This window comes from Hibiscus syriacus, unplaced genomic scaffold (genome assembly GCF_006381635.1).
Source record: "Hibiscus syriacus cultivar Baekdansim isolate YM2019G1 unplaced genomic scaffold, ASM638163v2 tig00110187_pilon, whole genome shotgun sequence".
Classification (NCBI taxonomy): Eukaryota; Viridiplantae; Streptophyta; class Magnoliopsida; order Malvales; family Malvaceae; genus Hibiscus; species Hibiscus syriacus.
Genome location: NW_024062618.1, coordinates 2,739,757 through 2,758,726, shown reverse-complemented (window position 1 = coordinate 2,758,726; position 18,970 = coordinate 2,739,757). Strand labels below are relative to the sequence as shown.

Genomic DNA, 18,970 nt, shown 5'->3' with positions numbered 1-18,970 from the left:
ACAACCGCATCAGTTTTGCAGCATTTGCATTTGAACACTTTACAACCACTTGTCTACTTTTATTCCTCGCAAGCAGAAACCAGGAGCTCAATGGTAGTTTTAGCTTTTCAAGCGCATGAACAGAAAGACCAAATAAACATAAAACATGGTTACCATATTGCAAGCATTATTATTATTTTTTAAAAAAAAGGGGTTATTATATGTTTCAGTTTTGACATGCAACTCATCATAGTAATGGTTTTCCTTTTTCCTCTTCACTTTCTTATCACATGTGCATCATTTGCTTTTTTTAGTATAAAAGCTTCTGTCTGCTTGCCATCATCTTTCTTCTTTCTTTTTCTTTCATTTCACATGCATATATATATATATATATATATATGTATGTGTGTGTATGTATAGTTATGGGTTTGCATGATGAGATTCCTTTTCTGCTTGATTTTTTTACACAAATTATATTTTCGTTTTCAGCTGGACACAGATATATCAGATGAGAATTCTTTCATTTTCAATTGAAGATTGCCACTTGGGGCTAAGGTAAGCTTATATATATATCATGATACTTTTGTCCCTGCTGTTAAATTTCATTTCTAATACAGTACTATACACATAAATGTAGTTCATATATAATCTAATTAATTAACCTTTGCAGCATAGCAAGCATCTACTGCAAGTACATGCTGGTATAATATTAAACATTAACTGTAAATTAATTCGTTTGATTTCATTCTTCAATTGTTTTTGCTGTCAGGTTTCCAAAGGTTTCTTCACTGCCTATGTTACCATATTATATATTAAAGTGAAAAGTAAACAATATATCCATGATATTTTAAGTGAAATATATGTAGTACTGAGAGTTTGTGTAACGTTATCATCAAAGTGGGGGGCCTAATTAAGTTAGTTGGAGGGTTCAATGTATATAATATAGTAATAATATTTGACCGACCCCAAGAAAGGCACACACTTTCGGTAATTTTAAAATGTTAAGAAAGTGTCCACCACTACTGCTACCCAAGCCTCGAGTGAAGTTTGTAGGTAGGATTAATGTTTATTTTTCTAGTTTCTTTTAGTTATCCTTGGAACTCAATGGAAAGTTGGTTTGGATTTATAAGTTTATCCAATGGAAGTGGAGAGAGCAAGGGTGGCCACTCCTCTAATTGCTTGCATGCCCCCATTCAAAATATTAAATAGATAGGCCACAAGTTAATTAATTGAGTTCCAATATAAATTTAAAATATTATTAAAAAACTGTTATATAATCTCCGTATACCAAGACTTTAGAGAATTATCTTCGCAATTAAGACCTTGAAAGAGCATATTTGGATAATAAAACCTCTGGTAATTTTGTACTTTTCAGGGAAATTATTACCGACATAATCTTTGTCAGAGCTAAAATCAATCGACAGTTGATCACATCAATCAGGTACATTTATCCTATCAACTTACGAATAATCATCATGATCTTACGTGTGAAATTAATACTAAGGATCACTATAAAATCTTTCAATCAAGATCGAGATGTAGGACCAAATTTTCCTTCTTCACTTGTCATTCTTTTACTTTCTATGCCAACGGCCACTCAACCACTAACTGTGATTCTCTGTTCAAATTAAAAAGAATAAATTGTTTATAGTTGTCGTCAAAGAAATTATCATTTTATATACTGATGTTAGCCTTAATAAAAGTTTTGTGAATTCCAAAGTATGGATTTCTTTTATAAGGAATTCAAAAAAAAAAATAATGAGATGATGTTTGATTAGGAGACAATGACAAGGAGATTTGGTGATTAGTTCTTAAACAATGACACACCAGATAAAGGATTGGGTTTTATTAAATAATTAATATAATTGTAATATTATAGTAGTAAAAGGTATGCATTAATTAATGTAAACATATAATATGATTTTTCTTTTATAAATTACCTGGAGAATTTCTCGAAAAGGATTGAAACAATATAAAAAGTAGTAGGAGTAGTAGTAGAAGTTTGCATCATCCAATTCGTCACGGTGCATAGGCATTTCCCCATAAACGTGTTGTTTCTTTTTTCTGTTTTTGGGGGTTGAAGAAGCTGTCTGTTTGTGGTCGCAGGGCTCCCCTTTGGTGCAGGCTTGCTCATGGATTGTGTCACGGGAAAAAGAGAACACTTTTTGTTTCTCCGATTTTCGGTGGGGCATTTCGTCAAACACCTACCGCCGACCATTGATTTAGCGGCCACTGTTGTCCCACTCAGCTGCCACAACTTTTACATATGAAATGGATGTGGAGGGGTTTTTCTTAAGCCACACCATGCGTATTTGAAATATATAATGTCGAGTAAAATAACAGTCTTGTGTTTGACTTCAAAACAATATTTTATATATATATATATATATATATATATATATATATATTGTGCCTTGAAATTTTTATAATTCTATATCCTCATCTAATTAAATTTTTTAACATAATCATTAATAAGTCCATGTAACTAATATATTATTTGACAGATTGACAGTAAGATAGATTTACACTATCAACTTACAAGCAATTATTATCACGTTAAGTCTGATCCTGAATCAACTTTTTTATATAAATTACTATGTAAGATCGAAGAAAATTAGATTCTCTCTAGATCTCTATTATTGTTACATTATCTTTTTTATCTTTTCTGTTTTATCTTTTTCCTCTACTCACTGGCTACGATTCTTTTCTTAAATAAGAAATTGTCAAAAATAATCACAATTTTATTTGTCTCATCAACAATATAAAAATATGAATATTAACACACAGACACACATATATCGACATTGTGATAATACAGCCGTTGAACTTTTTGAATGAAAAGGAATGTATGGCTAAGGTAAATCAAGACGATTAATGTTAGAACGCGGAAATTATGTTGATTGATAATTAATGTTGATGGATAATTGAATTGACAATTGATATTTATTAATATATGGCATGTGCTTCCAAATTCTAATAAATTATATCATGCATGGAATGTACATCCTGCATATTTAATTAATTAATATGCATAAATATTTATTAATTTATTGTCTATGGAATGATAAAAACGACTTTTATAATATTTTACAAAATTGATATCGTCATACTTCTATACGTGTGTTAATGATAAATTCTAATAAAAAGTTATAGATAGTGTCGGTACTTTTTCAAATTCAAAAATAACATTTTTAATTTTTAAATACAAAAATTAAATTTCAAATTTATTGAAATATTAAAACTGTATTTTTTTAATAATTTTATACTTTCAAACTAATAAAAAAGTTATAGTAATTACAGAACACTAATTGAGACGAGATTAATCATAAATCTTATCCAGACAATGATATTGTTTGATTAGTGAGGTAGTTTAAATCTATTGAAAATGACGTGCATATAATTAAAAAGATGTTGTGTTCGATTCCTTGTTACTTTCTGCTCTAATTCAATTTATATTTTAGTTTTCAAGGAAATACAACGTGTTAATAAATCATTGGAAATGTATATTTTATTTAAAATAATTATTTTAAATATATTTAATAATTATATTGATTTTTTATTTTATAAAAAAATCTTAATAAAAACAGTTAAATTAGATAAATAGGTAGATAATTAGTTATCATTTACCGTTAAAAAATTAATTGGTTTTATTTAAAAATAATAATTTATATATGGAATATACTAACTATTAAAAAAAACTCACATTATTGATTTGAATTTTATTAATCCTAGAAGGTGATTTTTCGTAAAAAAAATAGATATATTAATAATTATTTTCCTCAATTATCTCTAAGATTACATTTCTTTAATAGTTTGGGATGATTATGATGTATTATCTGATCATAATCTTTACTAATTATTGACAACACACACCTTACAGGTACAGTTGTTCAAACGCAGAATTTTTAAAGAGAACCATACTCCTCTTAACTATCGATATCACTTAATGAATTCTATATATATATATATATATATATATATATATATAAAATGCAAAAAAGTGTAACTTTATGATCTTTAAAAAGTGTAACTTGAGGATGGGAGACTTGACCTAATAGAGTAGGTTCTTCACTCTCTTTGTTTTTGTTGTTAAATTGTATCAAGCTTTTAGGGGTAGAATATGTTTTCATTTAAAATATACTAGTTTATGTCATATTCATAATGTGGATAAAATAACATATTTTTATGTGAAAAAATTTAGAAGCTTAGATTTTGTTACTAACATCTTATCTCTTTCTAGAGATAAATAAAATTATAGTTTAAAAAATTATTCTTCCGAAGAATCAATACTTTATACAAATATCAACGTTGTTTCACTTAATATATTTTCTTATTAAGTATCGATATCAATATATCTCTCGAAAAAAATGATTCTTGTTTATTTCTAAACAAGTCTATTAAGAAGAGTATCATCACAGAACAATTTATCATAGAATAATTTTATTTTAAAGACATATACTTCAAAAGACTTTTCATAAAACATGTTTCAGGTGGTATTACTTCATCAAAGTAGAAGAAGTTGAAATATCCCTAAAAATGGTTAGTTCTTAGGTTATTTTCACTCTTGGGATGTTTTACATAATTTAGCTTAGTGGATCAGATATAAAGTATTTTTTAATATTGTAACTATTTTTATATGCTTTAATTAATACTTTATAAGATGATGTTAGATATTATTTATTTTGAAAATCTTTAATGAATTTTTTAAAATTTCCATAAACTTTAATACGTATTTTATAAGAAAAATTGAAAAATATTACGTTATAATAATAATTTCCATTTATATGGTTAGAAATACCACAAAAGAAGCTTTTTGTGATGAGTTGTATAACCAATTACCAAAGTAAGTCAACAATTAATTAGTCTAATGGTACGAGACACTAGATTTTTTTAAATAATGTTAGAAATTTGAACCTAGCGTTTATGAATAGAATAAACTGGATTAGAAGAGTCACCCTCATAATGGACTTCTGTAGACCTTTATAAAATTTGATCTAAATTAATTGATAAATAAATCGAATATCAGTGACTAATTAAAAAAAATGAATTCGATTTATTAGTGAAAATACCATTAAAAAAGCTAGAGGATTTCGTCTTTTGTTGGTATCCCACTTGCCTATATTTCTCTTTATGTTTCTCAATAATTCCGAAAACCTAAACAAAACTGTCATCCCCATCCAACCAACTTTAGTAAACATATGGCCTATATTCGTTCTCCGGCAAATCATGAATTTTTATAAAGAAAAATTCAAACAAATTACAGGGGGAAAAGTCATGATATAACTAGGAAACTTGTACTAAAGACATCTACTTCCTCTTAATCATTTTAATGTTAAATTAATAATTATATATAGAGACGAACGTAAGATTTTATGTTAGAGAAGTCGAAGCTCTAAAGTTTTAAGAGAAAGTAAAATTTTAAAGTTTTAAGGAATGAAAATAATTATTAATAAAATAAAAAATATATTAATTTAATTTTTTTTAAGAGACAACTATCCCAAGTGTCCACCTTTCAGTCCATCTCTAATCATAGATCTATAGGAAAAATGATATTACACATAGACTGGTTGTCTTTTAAAAGATTTTTCTTAAAACTTCTTTAAAATTACATTTTTAGATATTCAATCTACCTATCCAAAAGGTTGACGAGAACTCCAAATTTTAATTTTTAGTTTTTCACTTAAAATCGAGTATCACTCCTAAAAGCTTAAAAACCGTTTGGACAGATTTTTACAAGAATGTGTACCCTTTAGGATTTAATAAGCACTTTTATAGTGTAGGGAGCAGAAGAGCAAGAATGTATGAATACTCAGCTTAGAAAGTAGAAAATGAAGATGAGATTTTGGGGGGGGGGGAATTAGCAAATCATTTTATGTAAGAAAATTGAATTAAATTATTTCTAAGATCATGAAATACATCCCGTTTAAAACACTATCGTCTTAATGTGTTGGTTACTTCTGAAAAACTAAAATTTAAAATATTTGCGGATCATTTTAAAATTATAAGAAGGAACCTCAAGAGAGATAATTGTTCTAATGTGAGGTTGATTCCATAAAAAAAAAGTGTTACTTTCTTAATATTTTTAAAATTTGTTACTTTCAATAAATTTTCAATTATTTTATAAATTTTAATAATTATTTTTATTTTTTAAATATTTTTTCATTTTTAATATTTTTTAAACATCTAATTTCTTAATTTTATAATTGTCTTCAGTACTAAATAAACACCTGAACTTTTTAACAATATCAATTAAACATCTTATTTTTTAAAAAAAAAATTAAATTTTTCTACCACATTATTATCCATATATTAATTATTACATCAGTAAGACTAAACAACCATATTATTATATTATAATAATCTGTCGATCGGTTTAAACTTACTTTGAAAAAAAAAGTAGAAACTTTATTATTTTTCAAAATAGTTGGTGGGCTTGGTTTTAATTGTTGAGCCGAAATTTTAATATTTGTAAAACAACATTATGATCATTGGCTTCATTGTAGATTTAAAAAAGAAAAAGAAAATCATGCATGAAACTGCGGAAACAGGCAAATTCTGATAACATTACAACTGTAAACTTAAATATTACTCTCCACAGTGAAAAACACAGGAGGGAGAAGGAAACAGAAACCAGCTGAGCTCAAATTTTCTAGCTACAATGCTAAAAAGCTTCAAGCTGGTCCCTTCAAACCTATGTATATAAAACTAACCCAAAAATATAAAGTTCCAGGAGAATCCGGGGATCTGTGCTGTGAATCATCCCTCTGGTAAAAATCTCCTTTTTAAAACTTAATTTTATGTCTAATTAAGCTTGATTGAGTAGGGACTTAGCGTCAATAAAAGTTCCATGAAAGCCGTATGGAACTCTGGAAGGTAACTTAATTGAAGCTTCGACCTGTAAATTCATGGCGTTTACAATACAGAGCTCCGATTTCCATGTCTTTTCATCGTGTACAAAGGAAAGAATGTATCCATCGTCTTCAGCTCTTTCGGAATCGTCGTCTCGAGGTAAGAAAAATGGTTCCCCGCCGTATTTTTTGTCACCGTATATGTGTTTTTTTACCTCTCCGGTGAAAAGATCGACCTTGGCAAATCCCGAAACTTTCGGCCATGGTTCGGCAATGGCAAGATAAGCGTACCTTGTTTTCCTCCCAAGTCGGTTCTTGTTCACCATCCCGGCTTCCAAGTTCACTTGATCGGATTCCGAGATTATGGGGCGGCGCGTGGACTCACCTGTCTTTAAGTTAAGCCTGATTTCGGAGAGTACACTCTTTAAACTCTCGTCGCATTCGTTGAAAATAGAGTCGGGTGGTGTCATGCAAGAACCGATCACCACGATTTCATCGGATTCCGGCTCTTCCCAAGCGTTCCACAGATGGAAACAGAAGGTATCATCCGATTCAACCCATATGATATCATTAGCATCACTCGCATTTTTCGAGAGAATCCCGAACCGACACATCTTGTCCTTATCGTAAATAACCGGAGAGCCGCCGGTTATCATTTCTTGTAGCTTGAACACAACTTGTTGATCGGGGATCACCACAAAATTCTCGGTGATGGCAAAATCATGCATCATAGTTGGCACCGGTAAAGGAATCTCGACGTCGGGAGATTTCGTACCGTCGGGCGAAAACTTGAAATACTTCAAGTAAGGCTTTTGGACGACATCGTAACTCAAAGCAAAGAGTTCCTTGGAACACGGGTCTATTTTGGGATGTGCAATCATTGTTGATTTGAGTAGATCATCAAAATTGTATCTTCCGACTGTTTCTAAATCACCCGACGGAGTGATCCGCACATGGTAAGGAAGATCATCCTCGGACATGGCAAGCAGCCGGTTGTTAAAATAGACTAAGCCGGCATTAGCAACACCGGTGCCTTGCTTGTGATCGACGAGGCCAAAAAGACCTCTGGCGTAAAAAAGTAAAAGCCTGGCAACCCCCGAGTGACCGTGTAGTTCACCGATTGCTTTAGGGAAAATAGGACGACCCAATTCTTTTTCTTGTTTTAGCCTTTGCGTTTCAGTAAACCGACAAGCGTAGCTAGCTTTTCCATTATCGATGGTGATGGCATGTATCATGCCATCACCATCGAACAAGTGATGTCCAGCGACCGGTACGAATAAAGGGTTGGCACCGTTGCGGAGGTAAGCACCGTTGATACAAGAAGGGATGGTTCCGGTGAGAGGAAGAGAATGTTTCACGGGTTGTTCGGGAACCGGAGCGAAGTTTCCGGAGATTTGCACGCGTGGGTCAGCCGTTTTAGGAAGTGGGTGCCGAAGCTCGAGTGAGAGCAAGGCGTTTTCAGTCATGTCAAGCGCCATGGATGCAGCTCTCTGCAGGAAGTTCCACTTCGGCTGCTGTTGTTCAGGCTGGTGGTGGGTTGTTTGGTAGGTTTGTTTTGGGAAATGGAGAACCGAAGGAGAATGCAAAGCTGAGTGAATTGTATTGCTTCTTCTTGGAAGAGTATGTGGAATTTGGGTTTTAACCCAAGTACATGGGGAAGAAGACATTAGAGCTGTTACAAGGGAAGATCACTTGTGTTTTGTTTATGGTTTTTGTTGATTTTGTGCTTTGTTTGTTGGGTTGAGGAAAGAAAGCATATGGGAAGAGAAGAGAAAAAGGAAGAGTGAGCGTTGGAGATAAAAGAAGAGGAAACCGGGTATAAATAGAGTATGTAGTTGGAGTTGACTAGATAGAATAAGGGGTAAACTATTTATTTAGTCACCCAACTATCATTTTGGTTGGATTCGGCCATCCAACTATTTTTTCAAAATCATCACCAACGTCACGTTTTAGTTTTATTTTGGCCAATCATCATTAAAAAAAAAAAGAACTACTAACATGATATTTTCCCAATGATGTTGTGGTATTGTCTTATGTTGACACGTCAACATCACTGTTAATTTTTTAACAACAGATGATCAAAATGAAATCAAAAAGTAACGTTAGTAATGATTTTGAAAAAAAATAGTTGGATTAGTGATGATTTTGAAAAAAAGAATAGTTGGGTGACCAAAACAAAACAAAAGTGATAGATAGGTGGCTAAATACGTAGTTTACACTAGAATACTTTGTAAAATTGTAAGAGAATCCACGTAGACATCAAAGGATGACGTGGTTGTTGGAGTTTGCAATGGCCACTTGGTGATTGTTGGTTTGTCAACATTATTAAAGATAGTAGTGGGGGTGGGGGGGAGGGTCTCAAATGGAAAACCTCCCCATTCCGGAGAAATTTGGTTGACAATTGAGGCATAATTGGATGGCAGAGGGTCCCAAAATTAGAGACCGATAAGAGTGAGATTTATGGAGTCGGAAACACACTTATCCTAGGAGTGTAAGAAATCAAGGGTAAACTAATTATCTGGCGCTCCACTTATTTTTGTATTATTGTTTTGGTCATCGAATTATTGAAGAACTTGGTTTTGATTTTCTAATAGATTTTGCTTCTTAGTTTGCTCTATGAGAATCTAAACCAAAAGTTAAAAGAAGGGAGAAGATTTCTTTTGCGTCTAAATCGATCAGAAACACCATTGGTAGGGGCAATCATGACGATGGTTAAGAATTTGATCGTGACGAAAGGTGTTGAGGATGATCAAGATTTGAAAGAAGAGATTTAATGAAAAAACCTTTTGTAAATAAAATTTAATTAATATATATTTTATCTTCTTTTTTTCGAGTGAAAATGAGCCTAAAACAGAACTCTAGATTAGATTACAAAGGCGAATATAAGGAGGGCCAAGGATATCAGGAGATAAAATTCCGGTAAGCTCCGTGGGGCACCAGAAAATCAGCAGTCATATTAGCCTCACGTCGAATTAGTTTGAGGTCCACCTGTCAGTCCCTGTTGAGCAAATCAAAGATACCTTGGACTAAAGAAATAGGATTATCATGGCTTGTCGATGTAACCATCTCAAAAGCATCCATGTTGTCCATCAGTAGTATTAAGCGATAGTAACGATCTAATTGAATTTACTATACATGGCATAAAATTAAATCAATTTCTTAAATTATTTTGAATTAAGATTAAAATTTTAGAATGTATAGGTTTTAGGGATTAAAACTATTATTATATTAGGTCATGTCACTATTTTTGTTAATTGAGTGGTCAAAGTTAATGATAGGTGACAAAAATAGAATTAAAAAATCGTGTTAGGCATTAGCTATGATTTTGTTAAAATAATAATTAGATGACTAAAACAAAAATGTCAAAATAGGTAGAGCACCACTTAAAATTTTACCCAAAAAATAAAAGAGCTCAACGGTTGAATCTAACCCATTCCCACATTTATTTTTCATTCTTCTTTGGATTTATAAAAAAGTGCAACTCCGCGTTCCTCACTCTTGTTGAAGCTACATCGACTGAGCACTCCACCGACGTGCCTTTTTTTATTTCCACCGGTTTTCAACCATCAAAATTGGCAACATAACATTGGCAATGGTTAATCACCACACATCAATTAAGCTTTACGCCAATGTTTTTATAAGTATTAATAGTCGGTGAATTTCTCGAAAAATCATCCTTATAATCATTATTTATATGTCAGATACATTTTCATCTTTATTTTTCGATTTAACACCTTTTGCAGGAAGGCGCGACCCATACACTTTAATTAGGATAATTTTTTTTTTAAAAAAATCAACTTTATTTTTTTTTGTGTGATATTATTTTTTAACAATATTTAATAATGTTTATTGACTTTTAAAATTAATTGCTTAAAAATATTAAAATAAACTTTTAATTACAATCGAGAGATCAAATGAATTACTATTCATTTTTTTAAAAAATCAATAAAAATGCAATAAAAAAAGAATTAAAAGTGAATAAAATTCAATAAAAAAAAGAATGTAAAACTAAAAAATATTGCCTCTTTATTGAGGGAATATTTTTCTAATATTAATTTTAAAAAATATAAAATAAATATTAAATTCTAATTTTATTACAAATGAGTAAACATTATTAACTGTTGTTAAAAAATAATAATTCACTTGATCCCTAAATTGTGATTAAAAATTTATTTTTATATTTTTATATTTTTAAACAATTAATTTTAAAAGTCAATAAATTTTTCAAAAAACATATGAAATTTATAATTTTTAAATTATAAAATATTTATTATCATCATCATCATCATTTTGTAAAAGAAATATTGGTTATAAAACTTTTATAAAATTATTCATATTTTAAAATATTTACCCTCAAAGTTTTCTTATACTAGATTATACGTATTGTATAATTTCATGCAAAAATAAAATAATTTTATTAAAAAATGAATAAACATTATTAATTGTTGTTAAAAATAATAATTAATGAATAATAATTCATTTGATCATTCAATTGTAATTAAAAGTTTATTTTAATATTTTTTTATTTTTAAACAATTAATTTTAAAAGTCAATAAATTTTTCAAAAATATATGAAATTTATAATTTTTTTAAATTATAAAATATTTATTATCATCATCATTTTATAAAAGAAATACTAGTTATAAAATTATTCATATTTTAAAATACTTACCCTCAAAGTTGTTCTATACTAAATTATATGTATTGTGTAATTTCATGCAAAAATCAAAGTAATTTTATTAAAAATGAATAAACATTATTAACTGTTGTTAAAAATAATAATTAATGAATAATAATTCATTTGATCCCTCAATTGTAATTAAAAGTTTATTTTAATATTTTTTTATATTTTTAAACAATTAATTTTAAAAATCAATAAATTTTTCAAAAATATATGAAATTTATAATTTATTAAATTATAAAATATTTATAATCATCATCATCATCATCATTTTGTAAAAGAAATACTAGTTATAAATTTTTTATAAAATTATTCATATTTTAAAATATTTACCCTCAAAGTTTTCCTATACTAGATTATATATATTATATAATTTCATGCAAAAATCAAAATTTATCGAGTTATAAAATAATTTACAAAAGAATATTTAAAGATTTTAATGTAGAAAGTTTTTTTTCACACACAAAATTTATATAAATAAAGTTGATGTTTTTACACAAATATCACCTTAATATAAATTAATTACATATTAGGCACTATGTTAACAATATTTACAAAAATAACACTCGACGCAGTATATGGGCCGCACCTTACCCTATGTGGTGTCACATCAACGTAAGGTGCGGTGCATGGGTCGCGCTTTCTTGCAAATGGTGTTAGATCAAAAAATAAAGTCTAAATGATGTCTGACAGAGAAATAATGATTATAAGGGTGTTTTTTCGGGAAATTCGCCTTAATAGTTGATGTTATACAGTTTAATAAAAAATATAAATTTAAGAAAATAATCATATTTAACATATATACGTGGAAATTTTATATGAAAATTTCATAAACAAATAGGATGAGATTCACTGTTGTTAAGATTGTACAAGATAGTTACAAACTTAAGCATCATCACTCTAGAAAATTCTAGGTACATAGACACAAGTTGAGCGACCTGATCTGTACCACGGGGTCTCCTCCTTCACACTACTATCGAGGTCCGTGATCAGAGACAAACACAAGATTTTATGTTGGAAGTGAACTTATTAATAGAAAATACTTAAATTATATGAGAACTTAAAATTTAAGGGAAAACCGTCCCATCATCTCCCTTAATCCATCATTGTATATGATGAATTCAGGTACAAAATTGTGATCTCTAACATGCATATTTACAATACATAATTTCATTTATCATCAATAAATCATACGATATGACACTAACAAATTTCCTAATTTAATTACACTTTTTCTTTTTGCCTTCCTTTCTTTGCTTCCCAAATCCTAATCTTTCGCTCACATATAGCCATATTCTAGTGGGAGTCATTCGGTATTATGATTAAATTTTAAAGGAAATATAATTTTAATAACATATCGATGTTTAGATGTCCCTTAGTAGGAATTGTGATGTATGTTATGCACTCAAGCTTAAAGATAATGGCATTATAATGCTAGTTGTAGGAATTAAGATGTAAGACTAATAATGCTACTTACTTACTATATCCTTCTACCATATACACCTTATATTTTCCCTTTAAGACGGTCCAATGCTAAAATCAGTTTATATTATGGAAGGTTACCGATATTCAAGACAAAGAATGATGAAAAAAAATGGAAAATCTTTATTATATTTTATGGACTCACAACATTATCAAATACAAACATAGAAAACTAAGCCACACTAATAAAAGTAGGAAAGATAGGTTTTGTTTCATCCAACGATGAATCGAAAACTATTAGGGTTGATTGTACCTTTTAAAAAAATTAAATTGTTATATAATTTAAATATATATTTTCGTTATATTTTCTTTAACTGATTTAATTTCATATCTCATGAAATTTTATAAATTCACACTCTCTAAATTCTTAATATACTTCCTAAAGATTTTGACATAATGTTTCGATAGTGAATCTCTTACATCAAAGATTTGATCCTTTCTCATACTAATTAAAAGAGATATGTCTTACCTCTCTCGTCTCTTTGATGTCTAATCACTTCACGACGACGAGGATAATAGGCTTTTCAATTCTTTGGTAATTAAATTGTGGATAGAAATTTAAAATTTAATTTAATTATTTTATATAATTAACATCAACTAAATTTAGATTTAAATCTTAATGTCTATAATATGTATTGTATCATAAACTACAATATTCTTGTCAAACAAAAAAAATTAATTAAAATATTCTAGTCAGACCAATTCAGACTCTTGCACCAATATTTAAAAAAAATTAAAATTTGATTAATTAAAGTGTTATATATATAAATATAATAAGCATGGTTAGCCTCCTGGTTTATCTAATGTCATGGATGACTCTAAAACCAACCTTATAAGTTGACTAATTAGTATTTTTATCATGATGAATAAAGCAAGACGGACAGATAACGATATTTTTCCTCCCTTTTTTCTTATTTTTAGAACCACATATTTACACTAATGAAAAATTATATAACGTTGGTCGAGCATAGATATCATGATTAACGATGAGTATAATTAATTTATAAAACGTTAAATTATAAAGTACTAAACGTATAATTATAAATTAGATTAAAAATCTAAATATAATTTAATTAAAATATAATATTTATAAAACATTAGTTTTTATAATCTTATTTTAATTATAATTAGATCATATATTAATTTGGGAAATCCTATAAACCCTAATTTATTTTTATAGCTTTGAAGCCACCTCCGCCATTACCACCGTTGTCGTCGCTACCGTCATCACCGCCTTCGCCATCGACAGTATCATCTTTCGTCATCGATTTAGTCTTTGTCGTTTGTCAGTGGTGAAAGATGATATCGGTCACGGTGGTGGTGACGTCGACGGTGGCAGTGGCGATGGTTGCGGCGACGACGACAGCGGGAGCTTCAAGGCTATGAAAATAAATTAGGGTTTATAAATTTCTCAAATTAATATGTGATCTAATTATAATTAAAATAAGATTACAAGAACTAATGTTTTATAAATATTGTGTTTTAATTAAATTATATTTAGATTTTTAACTAATTTATAATTATACGTTTAGTACTTTATAATTTAACATTTTATAAATTAATCTAATGGTACTCATTATTAATTGTGCTCATCCATTCTTGTCGAGTGTGATAGCATCATCCTACATCTATTTAGATTAAAAAAAGATTAAAAATAAGTTTCCTATCGAATCAAATCAAGAGAGAAATTTTAAATTAATTGAATTGATGAATCATATTTTATCATTATAACTTTATTTAATTTTTTATTGAGTCAAGTTTATTAAATTTAAACCCAAGCAAATTAGATATATTTATGTGAATTAAATTAATAGATCAAATTAAAACACAGACGATAATCTAACTAAATTTAAGTTAAAGCACATAAACTGGATCTATATAAAAACCTTTTTCAAAACAAAATAAGAGAGGAGAAAAGAGATTTTAGTATGATAAATTAAATTTGATAATTTACTTATTTAATGTTTGAATTTAATGATTTTTAATTAACTATAAATTTAATGATAAATCAATATATTTTTATAATTTAAAGATTTTTTTTTATTTTATGAGTATTATATAATATATATATATATATATATGAAAATTTGTAGATTATTTTGAATTTTTTGTTAAGAGGATCAATTTGATTTTTTTTTAAATTAAAAGGGGCTCGAGAAGTATTTACACTAATTTATCAATCAATTTCAACGTACTTATTTAAGTTTATTAAAAAATCAAATAACTTGAATTACTCTATTTGGTTAATTTAATTATTTTTATTTCTCGAATCTAATAGAACTTCACTCACCCTAATCTAGGTCTCAATAATCCATTACTAAGCAAATTGTTCTCTTGATTATATTTTTTCTGAAATATCCGATCCTCTCTCTCTCACTAGTTTCAGATGATATGGAAATTAATAAATTCAGACAATTTTAGATAATTATTTGTATAAATAAATAAATATAGTGAATTTCTATGTATTAGAAGCAAATGTAGTGTCGACATCAATATTATTTTTAAGGATCTGCAGCATACAATATCTATAACTATAAGACGATTAGACTTTTGACAATTTAGTTTATTTATTTATTTATTTGTAGTTACTGATGTATGATTTTATTAATCGATTAATTCAGATCGAGTATTATAGAAATGATAACGATTATCTCAATCCAATTTATTTCATTAACAAATGTCAAGAATCGAATCACTGATCTTATTTAAGATATCTAATATCTTATTATACCATATTAATTGATTGTTGATACTGTTTAACGTTTTAGTTGAAGCAATTTCATGTCATCTCATGCAAGTGGTTGCAAAGTTTGTCGTGCGGGCCCAAAACCTAGTCCATAATAATTAGCTGATCAAAAGGTCCTCTGATTGATATTCGAATGGGGGCCGCCTTCCCCACTACTTTAGTGGCATTGACAGGCTGCTTTTATCACCGACCAAGTTCAATCAATTTGTATAAATTACCAACACCCATGGTAGTTTCTTTGTCTCTTATGAACTTCTTCAACTGTCATTCTTTTCACCTATCGATATATATATATATATATATTTGAATTTTTTGAAATCTTTGAAAATCCTCTAATTAGCTACATTTCGTTGACAAGATCATTGATAGAAATCCATAAGATTTATCAGTTAAATCTATTATTTGACAACTAAATCTATTTACTCTGTCAACCTACAAATATACATTATTACTCTAGGCCTAATACGAATACTACGAGTTTATACATAAATCACTATATAAAATTGAAATAAGAAGACATTCTTTGACTCTCTCTATCAACTTTTTCAGTTTACTTCGTTTCTTCTCACCATCTATCGTTTGAATTTATTGTCTCAAATTGAAAAGAATGAATGATAAAAAATCACTATAATTCCAATTCTCCCCTTAGTAAAACTCTCCGTTGCTTGGAATTGCTTTCTTCTAGCTAGGTTTGTCTTTGGTAAAACAACGAAGCAAGTGACAGATTTAACTGCCCAAACTTAATGGCCCCGGACACTGACAAATGCATAACATGGGGATGCATCTCTTGAAATTGACATTTGGGCGACTCAATAATGGCTTCTCATTTTCACTTGTGTATCTTGCGGGGAAAAATCTAAAGAACAAGGGAAGACAATGCTTGAGCATTACGTTAACAAAGGGAACCATGTTTTACTTTTTCATTGTTGAATTTTGTTGAGCACTAACCTTAGATAAGGCAGGCCCTTAATAAATATATATATGTATTATTGAAATGGATAACCCATAATCTATGAAGGCTAAATTAAAATAGCTAATGTTATTGATAAACGAGGCAGCTGTAGGGTTTCACATGGTTAGCACACAAAATTCAAACATTCATCCACAAGTCCGTTATTGTCGTTATTTAGCGGTTGTCACATGGAATGCACAAATTTAAAACAAAAGGAAAACTCTTGGGCAGTTGCCACTTTGATTAATTATATATATTCGTAAATATCAAGAATGTATATGTTTCTAAATTATTTTCTCCATACAAGCTATATACTCGTCACGAACCGTGTGTGTATGTGTATACAACAATATTATATTACTAGATCCCGTTAAGTAGTTTCAGTGATAAAAAATATATTATCCTCTTTAAAATTTTAGATTGAGGCAACAATATGTTTAAAAAATTAAACAAAACAAACAATTAAAAAACAATACTACATTACTACTTTTTCATAATTTTTTTATATGACGTATATTTATTTATTCATAAAAACAGGGGCGGGGTTAAAAGTTCGCAATACATTTACTTGGTTTTCAAGATTGGATAAACTCAAAGATCGTACTTCTACTCAATAGTGGGTTGGTTTGTGTTATTGAGTATTTGTTAGGTCAAGGTTGTTTAGTAAGGAATTGAAAAACTGGGCTTTTAGTTCGGCTGAATGCAATAAATTAATCTTATCGATCATAAATGGTTTATTCTTTTTAATTTGGATAGATAGTCATGTTCGGTAAAAGAATAGTCATTGGCTGATATTTTTGTATTAACAATAAAATCTCTCTTGCATGTTCCTAAAATTACTAATAAAATTCATAACAATAAATTCCTTCAAAACTTCACAACTCAAACAATGACTTTGATATCATTTGTTAAGAATTTACAAGCTGAAAATAAATAATAATAGATTAACATAAAAATAGACATACACGAGAGAGATATATAAGATTTAATGTAGCTCAACATTGTCTATGATAATCGTAGAGATGAAATTTAATAAAATTAAACCGGTAGTAAATTTGTGATAGGAAATTGGGTAAAATATACAAATTATCACTAAATTATGTTGAAATAATATATTTGGACATTTAAATCTTGAAAGTTATAAAATATCTACTGAACTACTTAACCAGTTACAAAATGATCATTAAAATTTATAAAACTATTATAAAATAGAAATTAAACTTATCAAACTGTTACAAAATGATCCTTAAATTTATCAAAATTTGTCATTATTTTATGACATGCAACGATTAATTTATAACAGTTCGATAAATTCAATGTTTTTTTGTAATTTCTGAAATTTCAATGACTAAAAAGTTGTTTTAATATAACCGCTCAAACATAAAACTTTTAAAGAGAACAACATCATTTTTAACCACCGTAACCAGTTGATGAGTAAAAATATTGATTGAACATAAAAAAATCTAGAGATTGATGAATTTATGGGGTTGACGACTTCATGTGATTAATTAGAAAGAGTAATGTATTTTTTATTTTAGAATAATATTAAATAAAATATATAAATGAATTCTAAATTATGTTAAAATAAATTAATTGGTAATTGAATTTTATTATGTTGAAAAATATTGTTAAAAAGGGAATGTTGATGGACGTACAACACCAAGCGAACATGTTCGCGAATGTTAAATAAATATGTTCACGGATGTTAAACAAACGGACACGAACAACTTTAAAAATAAAATAAACGAACACGATATTGAAAAATTAAACAAATACGAACTGAATATGAAAACCTTCAAAAATAAACAAATGAACACGAATATAACCTCAATTCATTTACATCCTTAATTGTGAAGGGAAAAAATTAAGTTAAAAGAGTCGTCTCATAATAAACCTCTATAATGCATAATATAGATTAATCAATTAATTGACTAAAAATAAATATTTTTTGAATATTCTAAAATAATTATAAAATAATATATATTCATAATTTTTATAATCTATTAATAATACATATACACCTACAAACCCATCTTAACAACTCTTTATTATATTCATCAACCCATCCGAGTCTCAGTTAAATTGAGTTCAAAATATAACACATTTCATCGCACCGTTCGCAATATTATTTTTGTATTATAATCACACGAATACTCCAATCAAAGGACGTGTCTAACATGTCATATCCGAGGGTACTACGTTCCTTAGACATAGGCAACATAGCAAATAAAATTATTTTCCAAGAATCGAATCTCCATTAGGTCCCATGTCAATTGTCATGT

The 18,970-nt window shown here is 28.5% G+C and overlaps 1 protein-coding gene across 1 annotated transcript; it reads right to left on the bottom strand.

The window, feature by feature from the left end:
• Window positions 1-6,551: 6,551 nt before the first annotated feature.
• Window positions 6,552-8,536, bottom strand: LOC120217797 (9-cis-epoxycarotenoid dioxygenase NCED2, chloroplastic-like). The gene has a single exon (XM_039214869.1). The coding sequence runs from the start codon at window positions 8,492-8,494 to the stop codon at window positions 6,785-6,787; it is 1,710 nt and encodes a 569-aa protein (XP_039070800.1). The 5' UTR covers window positions 8,495-8,536; the 3' UTR covers window positions 6,552-6,784.
• Between the last annotated feature and the right edge of the window lie 10,434 nt (window positions 8,537-18,970).

Bases quoted from the DNA above. Each gene is read 5' to 3' on its own strand.
- LOC120217797 (XM_039214869.1), bottom strand. From the start codon at position 8,494: ATGTCTTCTTCCCCATGTACTTGGGTTAAAACCCAAATTCCACATACT.